The sequence below is a fragment of the Mus caroli genome, chromosome 4 (genome assembly GCF_900094665.2).
Source record: "Mus caroli chromosome 4, CAROLI_EIJ_v1.1, whole genome shotgun sequence".
NCBI classification, from domain to species: domain Eukaryota; kingdom Metazoa; phylum Chordata; class Mammalia; order Rodentia; family Muridae; genus Mus; species Mus caroli.
In genome coordinates, this window is record NC_034573.1 from 101525470 (window position 1) to 101545916 (window position 20447).

At 48.9% G+C, this 20447-nt stretch overlaps 1 protein-coding gene across 4 annotated transcripts in view; it reads left to right on the top strand.

Annotated features, from left to right (window-relative positions):
- Ttc39a (tetratricopeptide repeat domain 39A) overlaps positions 1-20447 on the top strand; it is a 39847-nt gene that overhangs the window by 15914 nt on the left and 3486 nt on the right. For 2 of the 4 annotated variants that reach the window (XM_029476678.1, XM_021159771.2), the window contains exons 3-15: positions 795-926; positions 1896-1972; positions 2341-2408; positions 4878-4916; positions 5825-5889; positions 7649-7748; positions 8417-8482; positions 10206-10314; positions 10741-10808; positions 10889-10948; positions 12175-12336; positions 17798-17889; positions 19568-19688. In XM_029476678.1, the coding sequence (XP_029332538.1) occupies positions 795-926; positions 1896-1972; positions 2341-2408; positions 4878-4916; positions 5825-5889; positions 7649-7748; positions 8417-8482; positions 10206-10314; positions 10741-10808; positions 10889-10948; positions 12175-12336; positions 17798-17889; positions 19568-19688 (1159 nt within the window). The remainder of the gene's footprint in view (positions 1-794; positions 927-1895; positions 1973-2340; positions 2409-4877; positions 4917-5824; positions 5890-7648; positions 7749-8416; positions 8483-10205; positions 10315-10740; positions 10809-10888; positions 10949-12174; positions 12337-17797; positions 17890-19567; positions 19689-20447) is intronic. The other 2 variants (XM_029476680.1, XM_021159772.2) reach the window with 1 other exon arrangement.

The following is a 20447-nucleotide window of genomic DNA, read 5'->3' on the forward strand; positions in this document are numbered from 1 at the left end:
AGAGAGAGAGAGAGAGAGGAGAGAGAGAGAGAGAGAGAGAGAGCTAAGCTTGTCCTCATATGCCTTGTCACAGATGTGTGGCTCCCAAGGAAGAGCCTGAATTCCCAGGGGTCTTGAAGGCTGAGGCCTGTGGTGACTGAGTCAGAAGATACGGGGTAGGAGAAAGACAACTCAAGCTGAGGGGGCAGCCTGGCAAGGGCCTGGAGGAGGGAAGTGTGGGGCTTCCTTGTGGAAAATGTGGGTGCTGAGCTATCAGTCTTGGTGGCAAGCACCTTTGCCTGCTGAGCCATTTTGGTGGCCCTGGGGTTGCAGTCTTGAGAGCTGGGAGGTTCAGCCAGGTGCTGAAAGTCAGAGGAGATGGGGAAGCAGAAGTAACAGAAGGTGCAGGAGGCTGTTACTGAGGATGGGGGCGGGGAGGGGGGGGGAGGGTTGGCCTGCTGGAGGAGGGGCAAAGGCTTGAAGCAAGCACTTCCTGTGGGCAGCATCAGGACCCCTCACCACACTAGAGGTCACTCAGCAGGAAGAGGAACTGAGAACTGGACCAAGATCTTTTATTTTTAATTACTTGTTACCTGTCTGCAAAGTGTTTATTACCTACCAGGTTGCTTCTCCCACTTACCCCCTCTATCTCACTCCCCTTCTCTGCCCCTTCCTCCTTGGACAGAGGACATTTGAGATGCCATGAAAGGATTAGACTTTGGAAATGTGTCCCCAGGTAAAACAGGATGAGCTATCAGGTGATCCACAGCCAGCTAGCCATCTCTGGGGTTCTCAACACCCACTTTGTCCCACAGAACCAAGGAGAGCATGTATCACTCCCTGACGTATGCCACCATCCTGGAGATGCAGGCCATGATGACCTTCGACCCCCAGGACATCCTGCTTGCTGGCAACATGATGAAAGAAGCGCAGTCGCTGTGTCAGAGGTCAGAGCTGTGGGGTCAGGGATGGGGTAGTGAGGTTCTTGCTTCTGTCTGTCTCCTCGTTTTGACCAAGTGCCTGGTGTGTCGCTAAACGCTGCTTAAGAGGACTTGTGTCCTCCAGTGCTGAGAGCTGTCCGTGTTAGCATGGCTGTAGAACCTTGCCTGATCCAGTCACTGGGGAGAAAATGGATTCTGTCTCGGGCAGATCCCACCCAGGACTCAACGTTCTTCATTTATAAAAGAGGTGTGATGATGTGTGAGTCACAGGGTTGTCCTGGAGACACGGTGGCAGGGCCTGGTGTGTGCTTGAGTGAGTTTAGTCCGGAGTCTATGAATGAAGTAACAGTTCCTGGGTGTTTGTGTACTGACTGGCCGCTGGGCCAGGCCTTGGGGATCCGGGAACTCCTTAGGCCTCAGCAGTTCTGCTCAGCTCACCACCTGGCAGGAACACAGCCCCACCCATGACATCTAATGTGAGGCAGGCAAGCACCATAAAGCTTCATCCCATAGTAGCGATGGCTCTAGGGGCAGGGGTGGGGGTGGGGTGACACCTGAGCTTGGTCCAGGGAGGTGAACAGAGCCGGTTGTAAGGCCAAAAGATTAGAAAGCCCTGGACCAGGGCGGTTGGGAGTGTGACTCAGTACAGCACTTGCCTAGTATATAGGGTGCTCTGAGTTTGAACCCCAGCACAGTGAGGAAGGGAGAAATGAAGAAAAAATTCCAGCAAGCCAGCCCTGGATTGGGAGTGCTGGAGACCTGAGTCTGGAGGACTCTGTGGGAGGTGCCCACAAACCTTCCAATATTTGAAAGTATAGCAAAGTGTGCGTGTGTATGTGTGTGTGTGTGCACGCGCACGTGCATGTGTGCTTGTATTATGTGCTCTGGTGTGCTTGCATGCACATAAAGACAAGCGTGACCTAGACCGGTCCTCTTTCCACCTCATGGAATCACTGGGACCTTTTCCTTTTCTAGGCACCGAAGGAAGTCTTCGATGACGGACTCATTCAGCAACCTGGTGCACCGTCCCACCATTGACCAGTTCACAGAAGGTGTGACATCCAAGATGTCTTCTCCAGCATTGACTCTGGTGGCTTCAGGCCCAGGAAGGGGAGGGAAGTGTGGAAGGGAGGAGAGAAAAGTTATTCATTCCAGTGTTCCCAAGGAAGTTGTGCTACGGCCGACTGCCTGGGACTTGGTGTCTCTGGCCTTTGGCCTTTGGAGGAAGGCTTAGGACCGGAGAGGCCCAGCCACCCAACATTACCAGCTAAGCATCTGGAAGACTGAAAAGCGGCTTTGCTCCTCAGCCCAGGGGTGTTTAGAATGTGCCTTTGTGACTTCATATGCCCCAGAGGGAATGTGGCTTTGCTTGAGCCTCTTGCCTAGGACCCCAGGCTTTGTTTGTTTTCTGTTCTTGCAGAGGAAATCCACGCAGAGGTCTGTTATGCAGAATGCCTACTACAGAGAGCAGCCCTGACCTTCCTGCAGGTAGGAAGCTCTCCCCACCCCAGCCCACCCCACACCTGGGCAGAGAGCATTCTGGATCAGTCCCCAAGTCCAAGCATGACCTGCCCCCTGTGAAGTGACAAAGCCTGAGGCTCAGATTCCCAAACTCTGAAGCCTGGCCAAGCTGGGTAAGGAGGGGTGGGTGTTTCTTCTTCATACACCAGGGGTCTCATGGTGCCGCCTCCTTCTGGTAACTGCTCTTGCTCCTGTCAAGACTCATGTGGACACAGGCATTGTCACAGATCTGCTTTGCTTGATTCATGCAGCAAACACCTGGAATAAATAATATACCAGGTTTATGATAGATCTGTCATGTTGCATAAATGTGTGGTATATGCATACATGTGTGGAGAACAGAAGTTGATATCAGGTATCTTCCTCAGTCACTTCCCACATTTTAAACTATTTTAGTGTATGTGCACACATACACATATTTGCATACACATGCATGTGTACAAATGGATACATGCATGCCTGCCTGTGTGTGTGTGTGTGTGTGAGTGCATGCATGTGTGCCTGTGATGGGAAGAGGGAAAGGCATGCCATGGATGTGTGGAGGTCAGAGGAGAACTTTTTGGGAATTGGATCTCTCCTTCTGCTTTGTTTTGAGGCAGAGCCTCTCTTATTTTTGCTGCTGAGCTGTGTACTCCAGGCTAGCTGCTGAGCTGTGTACTCCAGGCTAGCTGCTGAGCTGTGTACTCCAGGCTAGCTGCTGAGCTGTGTACTCCAGGCTAGCTGGCTGGAAAGCTTCCAGATGATTCTATCTCTGCCTCCATCCTCTGGGAGGGATTACAAATGTACTCAGTGAATCTGAATTCTGTTCTTAGGTTAGTGTAGCAAGCACTTTAGCTTCTGAGCCACCTCCCTAGCCCCCATTTGTATACTTCCCATAACATGAGGTTCTTTCTGACACATCTACACTTGTTACTTGACTGGGACAGGAAAGCAGAGTCCTAAGGAGAGGACTCCTAAGGTCACTTAATTAGTGAACTGGGATTTGAATTTGGGTCTGGCCAAGTCAGAGACAGGTCTCCCTACCACAGTGGAGATTACGCAGGCCACTGCACACACAGTCTACTAGAACTTCTTTGCATTGTAGTATGTATGTATGTATGTATGTATGTATGTATGTATGTATGTATATGTACTGGAGGAGGGAAGATGAATTTTAGTGTTGGGTGCTATTTACTTTCTTTAGCTTCTTTTTTGTTTTAGATTGTGTTGCATTAAGCAGCTCTAACTGACCTAGAGTTCCCTATGTAGACCAAACCAGCCTTGAACTCACAGCAATCCACTTGCCTCTGTCTCTCAAGTGTTGAGATTAAATGTGTGTGTTACCATACCTGGCTTCTTTAGCTCTTTTTAATTAAAAAAATATTATTTTATGTGTGTGGGTGTTTTGCCTGTATGCTGAGTACTACAGGCGTGCCTGGTGTCCTTGAAAGCCAGAAGAGGGCTTTGGATTCCCTGGAACTAGAGTTACAGACAGTTATGAGCCACCATGTACATGCTGTGAATTTAACCTAGGCCTTCTGGAAGAATAGTCAATGAGCCAATATATCAGACCATACAGTGTTACTTGTATGCATATTTTCAGGGCTGACACTTTGGGACTGGAAATCCAATTGGTGGCTCGCCAGCCCTTCCTTAGCTTTTTTTTAAAAACTGTAATTTAATTATATTTCTCCCTTCTCTTTCCAACCTCCACCATTATACCCTTTCCCACTCACCTTCAAATTTATGAACTCTCTTTTTCTCACTAATTGTCATTGCATACATATACTTATATGAACATACATATATATGTACATTGCTAAATACAACCCGTTCTGTCTATACTGATTGTATGTTTTCAGAGCTAACCATTTGGCACTGGACAACCAGCTGGTGAGCTCTTTCCTGGGGAAGACCTCCCCTCCCACCCCCAGCTCTCCTATTTTCTATTGTTCTCAGTGTAGGGTTGAGGCCTTGTGGACTTGTCCCTGTCCACCTTGGCATCTGCATTGGATTCATCCTTGTTCCGCTCACAATTGGGCAGTCACATGGGTGAGTCTTTATGGGTGTAGTTTCAGACATCCCAGGAGACAAACTCATAGCAAACCCCCTGATCCTCTGGCTCTTACGATCTCTGCCCTCTCTTCCCTGAGCCTTAGGTGTGGGAATGTTTTGTAGATGTGTCCACTGGGACTGAACTCCACAGCTGTGTTTTGATTGGTTGTGGTTTTCTGTAGTGGTCCCCACCCATTACAAAGATTCATCCATTTCCTTGATGAGGGGGTGATGACTGTACTTTTCTGTAGGTATAAGGACAAGTGTTTACAGACTCTTGCCAGGGGTTCTGCTAGCTTAGTAAATTAATGAATGTAGATTCTCCAGTACCCACGACTTCACTAGTACTAGTAGTTGGCTAGTTTTCCAATACCAGACACGGTTTCCCTCTTTATTGTACAGATCTTAAATCCAATTATGGAGCTATTGGTGACTGCCAAGGTATGCATGCTACTAGGGCCCCTTTAGGATCACCGTGCCATGCTGATCATTGATGGGGTTCACAGGCATCATAGACAGATATCTTTAGCTCATTTTTAAAAAAAATCTTTGTGGCCCTTGGGTGATTGAAGCTGGACTAATCCTAGTCTTCCATTTAGTATTCACTGAAGCAAGAATGGCATTTTCTTTTATTCACTTTTGTTATATATTTTAATTACACATATACCCTGATTCATCTGTAGGCCAGAGTCAACACAGCAAGACTCATCCCTCTATCCCATGACACTGTCCCAGCCATTACCTTCTTCGGTCACCCCCACCTGAGTGTATCTGAACAGCATATTGTTATATTTTGGTTGGTTTTGTGTGTCACAAAGACTTATAGTTGCATGGGACTTGAATTCTCCATTTGTCTTTGTGTTGTCTGGGCAATATTCTCTTAGGTAAATATGCCCCAGTTTACCTAGTCTCCCATGGGTGAGCCTTGGTTACTTTTGGGTTTTGGTTTCATGAATACTGATGTTGTGTGGCTCCTGATAATGCCCATGCCCATTCGTTTCCTGTGAGTGGACACCCAGGATTGGGGTTACCAGACAGACGGGGGCTCCTGGAACTTTAAATAATAAATTACAACTTGCTTCAATATTCCAAAAAATGAGTGCCTCTCTTCATTCTACATGGTCCTTTGACCAGAGGGAGACACTGTTGACTGTATATGTGCCTATATCTATGTCTGTCTGTCTGCCTGCCTGTCTGAGAAAGGCAGTTGTGGCAGTCTGCTTTGAGTGACCTCTGACCATTCCCGCCTCATTCGCCATAGATCTGGGCATAGGGTGGAGGCCTGTGTGACCCTCTAGTCTCCAGTCACCTGCCCTGGACCCAGCTCTCTTCGTCTCTCTCCACCATAGGACGAGAACATGGTGAGCTTCATCAAGGGTGGCATCAAAGTCCGGAACAGCTACCAGACTTACAAGTAAGTGGGGTCAGCCTGCAGAGAGCTGGGAGCCTGGGGTCACAAACTGAATTGGGCCCTCAGACTGAATTGTGGGTGGCTCAAAGTCTAGAAAAGTGGAGTTCGGATAGATTTCTGTACTTCTAGGCTTCCATTTTCTGGAATAATGTCCTCCTGGTTTTTTGGCTACACTGTGGGTTTGGCTTCTTGAGTGCCTTGTCTGCTAGAGAAAAAGAAGACCCAGGTTCTACAGAAACAGCCTGGGCTGGTAGGCAGGAGACAAACAGACTTTAAGGAACAGCAGCAGAACTACACATTCGTAAAGGCCCAGTCCAAATCCTACTTGCCCTTTTTATTTTTTTAAGATAGATAGATTTATTTATTTATTTATTTATTTATTTATTTATTTAATGTGTGTGAGTACACTGTCACTGTCTTCAGACACACCAGAAGAAGAGATTGAATCCCATTACAGATGGTTGTGAGTCACCATGTAGTTGCTGGGAATTGAACTCAGGACCTCTGGAAGAGCAATCAGTGCTTTTAACCACTGAGCCATCTCTCCAGACTCCAAATCCTATTTTTCATATGAAGTCTTCCTTGACCTTTCAACATACAGGGATAGCACGTGTGCACACAGACATAGATACACATATGCAGACATGGACACATATACATACACTCACACATGGATACACACACACACACACGAGTACATACACACACATAACACATACACACTGAGAGACACATATGCAAAGATATATACATACACACAGATGTACACTCCCCAAGGGCTAGAATCATTCCCACACTATGCCTGGGTTCCTGATACAAGTCCTCTGGGCCAGGGGTGAGCTGTGCTGATGGTAGAAAGGCAGAGAGCACTTTCACCCAGTGTGGTGAAGCAGTCTCTTACTCCAAGTCTGCAATCAGATAAAGCTCTGAAAACGCAGCCCTCCGGCCTGTCAGTTTCACAGTAGGACTCACTTCCCATTACACTTGGAGAACACTTGCTGTCTTTCCCTCCTCCTCCAGAGTGAATGTCCCCTGCACTGCACAGTACACCCAAAGAAGGCCTGTGCTGGGATTGTCCAGAGACAAGGGACTACCACAAGTCTCTCCAGTGTCCTTGCTAGTTTCCAGCAGGGTGTCTGCAAAGTACATTCCTGCCCAGGCCAGCTCTTTCTGGCTCCCAGGCTCCCCTGTCTTGTAGAGTGATGCCCTGAGTCTGATCGTCCCATGAGCTCCCCTTCCTAACTCTGCAGCCTCTTCCATGGCACTCAGCTGCAGACCCTCAGGCCTGCCCTCAGTTCTTCAAATATGCCAAGCTCATCTGTGCTTCACAGCTTGCAGGCATGTTGTCTCTGTCAGCACACGGCACCAGGCTAGCTCCAACTCACCTCCTAGGCTCTGGCTCACATCCTGGCTATCCCACTGGGGAGAGGCTCCTGCTCACATGTAACAGGAGGAGGCCAGGGATGCTTTAAACATCCTATACTGTGGACAGGTTCCCTCTTTTCCCCCAACAAAGAATTATTCAGCCTAAGATGGCAATAGAGGCCAAAGGAGTGGGTTGTCCCATTGCACCACTAAGGCCAATGTGGTATCATGTAAGGGTGAGAAGCATCCTTCTGTGGTAGATGGAAGTCAGGAAGGAAATTCGAGTAACAGCTCCCTAGGTCTGCAGAACTCTAAGCCCACCATTATTGAGTTCTTGACAGGTAGGTGGAGGGATGGGTCCCATCCTGGCTTCAGCACACGGCTACCCTTCCCACAGGGAACTGGATAGCCTCGTCCAGTCCTCGCAATACTCTAAGGGAGAGAGCCACAGACACTTTGAAGGAGGGGTGAAGCTTGGCGTAGGAGCCTTCAACCTGGTGAGTGGGAACCCCTTATTTCCTGAGTTTCTGGGCCCCAGATGCAGATCTCCTGCATGTCCTTGATCCACACAAGGTCACCCTTTTGTGACACTAAGCCTGGCTGTGTACTAGGCATGGGATACTGAGATGATTCTTACATTATCACCAGTCTTAAGGGGCATGAGAGGGTGACCACCTCTAGAGCATCCATATGTGCCCACATGGTAGCTTGAACCCCTGTTGAGATGGGTAATGTAATTATACCCATAGACATTGGCAACCTCGGGAAGCCAGACTGTTTCTACCCCAGAGAGCTGGCTGTTAAAATGCTTACCAGGGGTACAGAAGGAGACAGGGCTGAGAGCAGCTGCGAGCCACGGGGGACAAGGATCCCGATTCTCTTCAGGGGTCCTCCCAGGGGAGAAAGATAAGCAAGCATTTGAATTGGCTCTGAAAAGATGCACTAGGCATTCCAGGCAGAGGAAGCAGTATGGGCTGGGTCAGAGAGACAAGCAGATGCTGAGCCTGCTTGTGAAGGGAGGCGCTGGTCCAGGGAGATGGTGCAAAGGCTGGTCTGAGTCCGGAAGGGGTGGCCGCTCTCTCACTGTGTGAAGGGTGAGCGGTGGGCGGGGTCCTCTGACTTTTCCTAGGATGCCCTCCACACACCCTTGACTCTGACCCCACAGACGCTGTCCATGCTTCCCACCAGGATCCTGAGGCTACTGGAGTTTGTTGGGTTTTCAGGAAACAAGGTAAATGCCCACCTTTGGGTTGGAGCTGGGCTAAACCAAGGGGATCTGGGGGGCTATGGCCTGGTGCCAATCCTGGCTCAGATCCATCTCTGTGTGTGGCCCTGGAGCCACTCTAGACCTCTGAGCCTCAGGCTTCCCTCAGGGTTTGGGAGGCCACAGATCTCTCCCTGCCTGGCATCAAGGGTAGATATGAGGATAGCCCCATAGGGACCTGAGGGCACATTGTCTTTCCATGGCATGGATTAGGAACCTGGTCTTCTCCCCTTGGTCACCTGCTCACTTCAAGGCCTTGAGTTAGTTCTCTCATCTAAGTCAGCTTTTGGTGCTCCTACGTCATCTGTGAGCTGTGCAGGGAGCCCTTCTGTGCATCAGATGTTGAGAAGAACCAGGAGACTCACTGAGGCCAAGACCTGGCACACCAGCAGGGGTTGGGGGAAGCAGAGCAGGGAGGTCCCCTTCAGGATGCAGCCAGTGTGGTGAATGGAGCACTGTCCTGGATGTCAGGAGTCATCCCCAGCCTCCTCCCCACGATGCTAGACAAGTCCCCTTTCTCCATGAACCTCCTCTCTGTAAAATAAGAGGCTTCATATTGTCCTGAAGATGCTGAGGGAGATGGTCTTTCTAGCCCTTCCTGATATCAGACACATAGCACTAGTTTATGGTTTATCTGTTATTTTTTTTCCAAAATGACATCATTTTTTACCTAAATGTATTTAAAGGAGATGTTATTATGCAAAATCCACCTTATTTAATCATGAAAAAAAATCATTAAGAGTTCCATACAAAGCTAGGCCTGCTGGCTCACAGCTCGAATGCTAGCACTTAGAAGACAGAGGTAGAGGCAGGAGGATCTCTGAGTTCAAGGCCAGCAGCCTGGTCTATAGAGTGAGTTTCAGGGCAGTTAGATATACTTGGTGAGACCCTTTCTCAATAAACAAACGTAAAGCGTGACACATAACAGTCTTCAGAAGGGGCTGGAGAGATGGCTCAGAGGTTAAGAGCACTGACTGCTCTACCAGAGGTCCTGAGTTCAATTCTCAGCAACCACATGGTGGCTCATAACCATCTATAATGAAATCTGGTGCCCTCTTCTGGTGTGCATACATACATGCATGTAGTGTGCTACATAGTAAATACATCTTAAAAAAGAAGAAGAAAAAATAGCGATAAGGTTGGCCACAGCTTCGCCTGTTTTGCTTCTCATTGTGGGTGAGAGCTGAGTTGTGTGAGCCCCATCCTTGGCCCTGGAAAACCCCCACAGCTGGAGGCTTCAGGGCCCTGTGTGTTGCTCCCTAGAGCAGGCAGTTAGTTAGGGAGGTCTCAGGTGGGAAGGTCAACCCTAGCCTGTTTAGGTGGAGCAATTCCCCCAGCAGACAAGCTGTGGAGAGTTTGAGGCAGGCCAGGCCTATATTTGAGAAAGGGCATGACTGCTAAGAAAGTAGATGGAGACGACACACACAGGTTAGGTCTGGTCACAGAGATGCTCTGGAACATGCTCCCCCAGCAAGCCTTTCAAGGCCCCAGGCTTCCTGGAACCATCAGTACCAGATTGTGGTTAGGATTATTTCCCTCAAGCCATTCCTTCTCCCCTCCCCATCTCTCCACCTGCACACACTCTTGACCCCCTCATGGGAAGGGGAGGCCAGTCCTTTGCTCAGGGTCACAGTCCCTGACTCCAGAGAACAGGCATCTCATGACTGCCAGCCTCTCTTCTTGTCCCCAGGACTATGGGCTGCTGCAGCTGGAGGAGGGGGCGACCGGACACAGCTTCCGTGCAGTGCTGTGCGTCATGCTGTTGCTGTGTTATCACACCTTCCTTACCTTCGTGCTCGGTAGGAGGCCCAGTGTGCAAGATGGCGGGCTCCCGGGTGAGAGGCTGCACACCCTGCTCAGGCACGCAGGACTGGGGCCGAGCCAGGTCTGCAGCCTGCATCTGGCTTACTGAACAGCAACTTCCTTTCTGTGTGGGTTCCATCTGTGAAATGGGGGCGATTGCGCCACCTTGTGGAAAGTATGAAGATGCTGTCCCTCCTGGGTGCAGACTGAAAAGTGGCCTCCAGATTATTGAGCCTGTGATGTGACCTGACAGTATCCACATTAGCTTGTTTAAGCCTCCTATCACTCTAGAGATAGGAGGAATCATTGTGCCATCCCACAAGGGAAAAGCAGAGGCCCCGAGAAGGCTTTGGCAGGTTGTTAGAGGGAGCGCAGGCCCCAGCAACGGTTACCAGAGCAATGTACCTCCCTGCCACCTCCAGGTACTGGGAATGTCAACATCGAGGAAGCAGAGAAGCTGCTGAAGCCCTACTTGAACCGATACCCCAAGGTGAGACCAGTCCCTGCTGGGCACTCCCATCCCACCAGTACCCAGTGGACCCACACGGATCCTCACGAGTATTATTGCAGGGCGCCATCTTCCTGTTCTTTGCTGGGCGGATTGAAGCTATCAAAGGAAATATTGATGCTGTGAGTTGATGTGGGGCTTTCTTGGGGTATCCCAGTCCAGCAAGATGTTAGATACATAGAGGTATACTCCGGGATAGGGTGAGCCCAGGAAGAGGCAGGGGTAGGAGAAGCATTCTGTCAGAGGTGGTCTGGGAGGAGAGAGGTGGCTTTTGATAGGAAGATATAGGATCCTGACATTCCTGATCAGGAAAAGCTGCTGTCTCCACGGGGCATGGGTGACTAGGCTGGATGCGGTGAATAGGGTAGGGGTGGGAGTGAGGAAGAAGGAGAAAGAGCCATGGAAAGGGATTGGGCAATGTTTTTCAACCTGTGGGTCATGACCCTTTTGGGGCCAAATGACCCTTTCACGTGAGTCACCTAAGACCATCAGAAGAAAACTTAGATATTTACAGTTCACAACAGTAACAAAATTACAGTTATGAAGTAGCAATGAAAATAATTGTATGGTTGGGAATCACTACAACATGAGGAACTGTGTTAAAAGGTCACAGCATTAGGAAGGTTGAGAACCACTGAGCTAGAGACAGGGAAGGTCACAGCCATGGCAAAGCTCAGAGACCTATGCCAATATAGAAGGTTACATTCCAGAGTCCTGGAAGTCTCCAGCCAGCCCTCGCAGGATAAAGCCCTGGCTGTGAGTAACCATGGGAACTACTGGAACCATGCTGTTCTCTCTGAGGCCCAGACATTATTGTATCAGTATATTAACACCCTCTGGGACTGGATGGATGGCCCAGTTGGTAAGCTGCTTGGCACAAAAGGACAAGACCTGAGTTTAGTCCCCAGCACCCATGCGAAAAAGCCAGACATGGTGGCATGAGGTTTGTTGACCAGCCAGCCTAGCCTAATCGGGGAACCCCAGGTCTCAGCGAGAAACCCTGTCTCAAGATAAAGATGGATAGCTCGGGAGGAAAGGTGCTTGGGGTTGACTCCACCCACATCCATGCACATGCGCACACAGGGATTGGAGAATTACAGCCACAACAGCTTGTACCTTTTGTCCCCTACCCCAGGGTGCTCTGCTCGGAGCTCTCACTCAGGGACTAGATCTCTAGAATCCATACGAGGGGCAACCATCATGGATCGCCAATGAGGCTTAGTGTCGCGCCAGTACAGGAAGCCAGATTCCCTGGCTTCCAGGCCACCGTGCCTTGTGGGAGGCCATCCCTGCTGTGGGCTGTGGGGGCCAGGTGGGGCCTCCCTAAGCTGACCTGTGCTTGTCCCAGGCTGTCCGGCGGTTTGAGGAGTGCTGCGAGGCCCAGCAGCACTGGAAGCAGTTTCACCACATGTGCTACTGGGAGCTGATGTGGTGCTTTACCTACAAGGGCCAGTGGAAAATGGCCTACTTCTACGCCGACCTGCTGAGCAAGGAGAACTCCTGGTCCAAGGTGGGCTGACACTGTGGGTCAGGGGTCACCCCGATAAGCCGTGGAGCCTCAGAGCTAAGGGCCAAACCCCTGACTGAACACAGTGTCAGCATATCTATCTATCACATGTCTAGCATGTGCTGTCTAATCAAACTGTCTACTGTGGCAAGGGTGTCTTTCTTCTGCGCTACCCCAGTGTGGCAGCCACCAGCCACATGGACACATCACCAACACACTGTTTACACTTTATGTGTTTTAAATCAAAGGGCTCCAAGTAGGCCTAAGGAGGTAAAACCTTTGAAGGGGAGCCAGGGAGGGTGAAAGCCCAGAGCAAGAAACACACGGGCTCAGGGCTCGGGTACTCCTGAGAAGCTCTGTGTCCACTGGGTAAGGGCTGTGGTATGAAAGTGAGGCAGGATGCCAGAAGCCACTTGCTGGAAGCTGACAGGTACTGTGTGCCTGGCACAGCCTGGGTTTCCTACTCCAGTGAGGTAAACATTTGTGGAATGAGAGGGCAAACAGCTGACACCAGGGAGAAGGAAGGCCTTGGATCAGAAGTGACTGTGGTCCACCTGATGTCCCTGGATGACTTGACTGTAAATGAGTCACTGCATACTCCGGCCTGACTCCTGGTTGTCAGTGAGTGGAAGAGGTCTGTCAGGGTGGGGGTAGGGAGGCCCTAAGAGAGAAAGTGTTCACAGGCAAAAGCGCAGAGGGTCTATGGCGGGATGGGGAAGAGATACCATCAGATGATCCTGTGTTTAGGGCAGGTCATGGAAAGCCTGAGAGGTCCTTTGAGCTTTATTATAGTGGGGGCAGAAAGGACCTTGAATTCTTGTGCTTGCTGGGCACTTTTGGTGGCAGGCCTTAGCCTAGGCCAGGACACAGAGGGAACAAAGAGAAGACACTGAAGGCACAGAGACATGAAGAACAGAAGATATACCATGTTTGATGACTTTCAGTGAAAAAACTCCCCAGTCAGGGACAACATGGGGTACAGTCAAGAGGTAGGCCATGTTTGTCTTGAAAGACTGCTGTGGGCTACAGGTGGAGCCCCCCCCCCCAATATGGATCAAGGCAATGGCTGGGATTAAAAGCTTGTGCCACCATGTCCAGCTGTCATGGGGATTTTAAAGTCTTGTCCCACATCCTCCTGTGGCTTACTGATTTCCTTCTGTCCCTATCCCCTTGTCCTGTCATGTGACTCATGGACTATGTGTTCCCCTTGCCTATATGAGACCATGTATTAACTATCTTCCATAGTTAATATGAAAAATGGTCTACTATTCAATAACTCATTTTTTGTGTGTGCTAGAACATATATTTGGCACATGAATCTGTGAAGGAGGCCAGACACTGGCTTTCAGATGTCATTCTCTCTTGCTCTCTATCTTATGTTTTGAAGGGATATCTCTTCATGGAATATGAGCCTTGTCATTTCAGCTATGTGGGCTTGCCAATGAACCCTAGGGATGTCCTGTATTTGCCCTGCTTCAACTCTGCCCCACTTGCCAGTCCCAAACTGGGGTTACAGACACCTGCAAGGAAGCCTAGTTTTATGCATGTGCTGAAGAACTCAGGTTCTCACACGTATGCAGTGAGCATTTTACACACTGAGCCATTATCCAGACTTTTTTCCTGTCTGGTTTTTATGTCAACTTGATATAAACTGGTGTCATCTGGGAGGTAACTTCAACGGAGAAAATGCCCCCATAAGATCAGGCTGTAGGCAAACCTGTAGGATTTTTTTTTTTTTAAAGATTAGTGATTGATGTGGGGGGGGGGNGATGTCACCCTGGGCTGGTGGTCCTGGGTTTTATAAGAAAGCAGGATGAATAAGCCACGAGGAGCAAGGCAGTAAGCAGCCCCCCTCACGGCCTCTGCATCAGCTCCTGCCTCCAGGTTCCTGCCCTGCTTGAGTTCCTGCCCTTGCTGCAATCTGTGATGAACTGTTCTATGGAACTGTGAGTCCAGTCAACTCTTTCCTCCTCTGTGTGTCACGATGTTTCACCTCAGCCATAGAAACCCAAACTAAGACGAGTCTTTCACTCCAGCCTGGGCCTAGAACCCATGTAGCTTAGGCTGTCTGTAAACTTGAAGCCATTTTCCTGCCTTAGGCTAACAATTGTTAAGATTTCAGGTGAGAGACATCACCTCATGCTAAGATCTTTTAAAAAATAATTTTGGGGGGGTTAGCACACAAAATTATGGGTTTTATTTTGACATTTTCATACATATATTAAAGTATACAGTGTACTCTGCTTATTTCCAGCCCCCGTCTCCCCAGTCTACCTTTCTCCAAAGTCTTCCTCTTTCTTTCATGTTATATATATATATATATATATATATATATACTTCTATATCCATCCATCCATCCCTGTTGCCATGATCAACACCATGACTGGGCCAGCTAGTTTTATGTCAACTTGACACAAGCTAGAGTCATCTTTAGAGAAAAGGGAGCCTCAGTTGAAAAATGCCTCTAGATACAGTCACAGGCAAGACTATGGGGCATTTTCTTAATTAGTGATGATGTGGGAGGGCCCAGACCATTGTGGGTAGTACACCTCTGGGATGGTGGCCCTAGGTTCTAGAAGAAAGCAGGCAGAGCAAGCTGTGGGAAGCCAGTAAGCGGTGCCCCTCCACGAGCTCTGCGTCAGCTCCTGCCTCCAGGTTCCTGCCCTCACTGCTTTCAGTGATGAACTGTTATTGGAACAGTACGTAAGCCCTTCCCTCCCCAAGTTGCTTTTGGCCATGGTGTTTCATCACAGCAGTAGTGAACCTAACTACCATAAATTGGTACTAGGATAATGGGGTATTGCTACGTCAGACCTAACCATGACTTGGGAGAATAATGGAAGAACTTTGAAATTTTGGGCTAGAAAAGCCAATGAGTGTTCAAAGCGTGGTGAGCTGTACTATGGAAGCTTGGAAGATAAAAATGTTGAGAGCAATACAGACAGTGAAGGCCTGGCTTGTGAAGTTCTAGAAGGAAGTTTGAGAGTCACTTAAAGACTAGCAGGGCTATCTGCTATTTTGAGTTGAGAATCTGTGATTATGGTTGGCTGGGGCTGAAGAACCCGCCATGATTAACAAGAGACCAGAACCTCTGAAGTAAAATCTTTGCTTTACTGGGACAATTGATACTGGTTAGCTGGAGCTAAGAAATTAGCAGTGATTAAGAAAAGAGCAGCATTGCGAGGTGAACCCTGGGAAGTGTTTGCTGAAGTCAGCACCCAGAAGTTAGAGGCAGCCAACTAAGTTGAGTTACACATTAAGTTAGTTACCCAGGTAGTACTGGTTTTGAAGGCGTGAAGGACTCAGGAAACACAGCCGAGGCTTGGCACTGAGAGAGACCAGGAGAGACGACTGAGAAGGTGCAGCCTCAGCAGCAGTTGAAGCTTGCTCCTTTGGGTACACTCAGGAGTGGTGTACCTGAATCGTATGATAGCTCTATTTTATGCTTGTGAAGAATGTCCACGCTGATTTCTATACTGGCCGCACCAATGTAGTCTCAGCAGCCTATAAGGCTGCTCTTTCCCCACATCCTCACCAATGTTTGTTGTTGCTGGTTTTTTTGCAGTTTTGATTTGCATTTCCCTTATGGCTAGGGATGTTGAACATTTCCCCAAATATTTATTGTCTATTTATATCCCAAGTATTACCTATATCTCTTTTGAAATTGTTATGTATTTTATGTAATTGTTCATTACTGTATATGATTATGGTGGGTGTCGGGGGGTGTGTGTCGACTCTGTCCTCCCTTTCTACCCTTTGTGAGTCCCTGGGATTGAACTCAATTGTTATGCTTGTAGAACAACCTCTTTAACTGATGCACTATCTAGATGACCTCCTCTTTTTCTTTTCTTTCTTTCTTTCTTTCTTTCTTTCTTTCTTTCTTTCTTTCTTTCTTTTTAGCTCAGGCTGGCCTCAAACTTACAGTGAAGCTAGGAATAAACATGAACTCATGATCTACCTGCCCTCACTTCCCAGCTGCTGCACTTACAGACTCCATGCCTGGATCCCAACTCATTTGCTGATTGGTTGACTTTTAGACAGACCTTTTATAACCATTTTTTAAAACAGACATCACAAGGTTTTTTACCTGGTTATTTCACACTCATTGGCAAGTTTTAAATTCTTAGTTTAAAAACCCAAATAGAACCAGGCAGTGGTGGTGCACGCCTTTAATCCCAGCACTTGGGAGGCAGAGGCAGGAGGATTTCTGAGTTCAAGGCCAGCCTGGTCTACAGAGTGAGTTCCAGGGCAGCCAGGGCTACACAGAGAAACCCTGTCTCAAAAAACAAAAAACAAAACAAAACAAAACAAAAAACAAACAAAAAAACAAATAAACTGAATTTGTTTGGGGGCAGTGTTCCAGTAAGGAAGATGTCCCTGGGGGTAGGGGATATAGAGTCTGTCTCTATTGCTTACGAAACTGATTTTGAATTAGTGTATATGTACTCCAGCCATGTCGTTATTAAATTCAGAATATATCACAGGCATCCAATCTAGACAAAACTAGACAGGAGGTTCAGTCCCTGGAATGCACGGCACCCATGTCAGGGACAGGGGAGACCTATAGGTATGGGCAAGGGTGACACCATGTTAGAGGTTCCATGAGGGGATTCCATTACACACTCACAAAGGCAAGCTTGGCCATGTTTGAAGGGCAGGCCACCAGAGGGTCTGTGCTCCAGCACGAATGGCGCGGGTGAATGTTCCAGGATGCCCTGATGTTCTTTTTCTCCAGTTCTCTTTTGGCCACTGGCAGATATTTTCCTTGGCAGAGCTGTCCTGGGAGGCAGCTGTTTCAAAACTTGGCCACTTGAGGGCAGCACTGAGCCAAACACCTCTAACCCTCTATGTTGTGGGATTTATGCTTATGGGCTGTTGTAGGCCACTGTGCAGCTGAAGCAGGGCTCCCTGCTTTCCCTGTCAGGTGGCCTACGGATCTAGCAGGCAAGGCCCTTGCAGACATTTTCTTTAAGATGGATTGAGATGAAGGTGTAAAGTGAGGAATGTAGGTCTATCACTGAGCCCTGTGAGGGTCTCGTTCACTGTTCTGGACCTATATCTCCTTCACATAGTCCCTAGTGCAGGCCATCTGTGCCCATGCAAGTCCTATCTACTTCCATCCATATGGGAACCCTTGAGTCTCTGAATCTCCCCACTACCCGGCAGGGCCGCCTGCAGTCACTGCTTCCCAGCAGCACCCTCTATGCTTACCCTGTCTCTGCATTGTCCCAGCAGCCCTGCATGCTGCTCAGGTGTCTCTCCATGGGGCCAAGATGGAGAGGGAGGCTGCTTTGCAGGCATACAACTCCCACCTCTAAACTCCTTGGTTGCTTCACCATTCTCCCCTGGGGGCTTAGTGACTATAAATCTCTATGGAAAGAACCACAGTGAGGGTTGAATTTCATGTGGCCCTCACTGTGATTAGAGGGAGGGCTGCTCACATCTCTGCTGCTATCCCCCACAGGCCACCTACATCTACATGAAGGCTGCCTACCTCAGCATGTTTGGGAAGGAAGACTACAAGCCATTCGGGGACAATGAAGTGGAGTTATTCAGGTGGGCCTGACCACAGTGCTCCTGCTGTAGGTCTCACTGTGGACAGACAGGTCAGGCTCTGCTCATGGCTATCTGAGCTTTAGTGATGCGATAGGTACTCCCAGCTCTAAGCTGCCTGTTCCAAAGTGCCCTGTGCCCTTAGTCCCCTCTGGCCACCACGCCATGCCAGTGCTGCTGGTGGTTAGACTCCTGTGAATGTTTGTCATCTCTTTCATCTGGTCACTGGGACAGACAAGGACCCTGTCTTGGCCACTTTTGCAGTGCTGTGATAAAGCACCAGGACATGTGCATCATAGCAAGGATGATGGCAGGAGCACAGTGATAAAGGGATGGGCATGGTAACAACTGCAAATGCAAAGCAGAGAGCAAAACTGGGAGTAGGGGGAGGCTATGCATGCACTCTCCAAGTTTTCCCCCAGTGACCTACTTCCTCTAGCATATTTCCTAAACCTCTCCCTAGAACAGCACCACCCACTGGCAACCCAGTGTTGAAACCCCTGTAGGGGACATTTTTCATTTAAACCACCAGAATCTGAGGTACAAAGAGATTTCTCCATCAGCTGAGTTTGCTAGAGCCACAGAGAAGCACAGCCAAAGTCATTGAATCAAACCAACAGCATTAAAACCACTGCCCAGCTGGGACGCCTTTTAAGATAGGCTAGTTTTGCAACTGGAAAAGGGGCTTTGAAGACCCTGCAGTAGAATCTGGAACCAAGGGGGCTGCCTGCCAGAGTTTTTCATTATTATTTCATTATATCTTTTCAGTATTCTCTTCACCACTTATTTGCCTTTTGTGAAGAGTCAAAAGGTTAACCTGGAGTTGTAGGATGGTGTCTAGGGCTCTCCTCCCAGGGTGATGAGGCTGGCCAGCTTCACTGACAGGCGTTTGTTAGTGCTGAAACAGCACTGTCTGTGCATAGTCTGCTGCTGGAGCAAACGGTGGCCCCAGTTCACAGAATTCTCCCACAGCCCTTGAGAGGAAGGAGGTAGTACAATCTATACTTTTGAGATTAGAAAACAGACCCTGAGAGGTTCTGCAATGAATACGCAGCAAGGAATCTGGGGTGGCCTCACCCATCAGTTGTTTCCTGAGCCCATACAGCTCCGGGTCTGAGATCCCAGCCACACCCAATGGCCAGGCAGCTGGTAGTGGGTGAGGCTCCAGTCAAGGCATGCCCAGCTGTGTGAATTTTATTCTATCCTTGAAACAGCTGAGGAGGCCACAGTTCAGAAGGCTGGAGTTAATTAAGGGTTTGGGCTGTTTGTGCAAGTTCCCTCTTTTCTCTGGGTGTTGGTTATGCCTGTGAAACTGGGATTAGACTTTTGTGGGCCCTCCCAGGAAGGCCTGGGCGTAGAGGAGAGATAACTAGGAGGCAGGCCTAGATGCATTCTTAAACTGCGAGCTCTGGAACCTTTGCCCAACCACCTTCGAAAGCTATCAGGTCATGCAGGAACTGTGAAATGTGACCATAACCATAGGCTGGCTTGCTCCTTGAAATACGTTGAGAGTCAAGCTCTCTCATCGTACAGTGTGGAAACTGAGGTGTAGTTAGCCAAGCAAAGGCTGGAGACCTGTTCTCTCTATGTTCCTGCTCTTTTGTGGCTGGGGACCTGGACATGTTAGGCAGGAGCTCTCCCACTGATCTGTATCCTCAACCCTTCTTTCCCATTTCTTCAGGGCCGTACCAGGCTTGAAGCTCAAGATTGCTGGGAAATCTCTACCCACAGAGAAGTTTGCTATCCGGAAGTCCAGGCGCTACCTCTCCCCCAACCCCATCTCCTTGCCAATCCCTGCTCTGGTGGGTAGGAAGAGAGCCTCTGGGGCAGAGGGTGGATGAAGGGACCAGAAAGGGTTTCACAATTCACCTGAGCTGGGAGACAGACCAGCAGGCTGCAAGATGCCTCAAGGATGGAAGAACAGCTCTCCAAGACACTAGATAACACCCCAGCCTCAAGCAGAGGGATCACCTGACTGTCTTGTTCCTACAATGGCTATTCTGTTGTCACAGGGTTCTAATTGCTATTTACATAGGCATCCTCATTAGATCAACCTTTTCTGAAGTGAGGGTTGGGGGTCTCAGGCCAGGTTATGTTTGACTCTGAACAAAACCTACATGGTAGGGGGTATAAAGCCTAACGCAGGTCAGTAGTAACTTGAATAGCTCACACAGATGGAGTTAAAAAAAAAAAAATCAAGAGATGCAAGACTCCAGAGCCTAAATCCAGGGCCACTGTTAAGCTAATTCCATGAATGACTGGAGCTGGCATCAAAATAAGCTGAGTCCAGAAAAGTAGCCCTGCTCTGCTCTGCTTGTTGGATAAACTTTCCTGTTCAGTGGTGTGTTACCTTAGGGAGCCCTTCTATCTACTATAAAGTCAGCTCTTCCTTTGGCATCTGGCCCAGTTTTAAAGGATTTTACAGCCTGAGTGTGGCTGCACATGTCTGTAATCCCAGCATGTGGGAGGTAGAGGCACAGGGGTATCCTCAAGCTACATCGTGAATTTGACGCTAGTCTGGAATACAAGAGACCCTGTCTCTCTCTCTTTTTTTTTTTTTT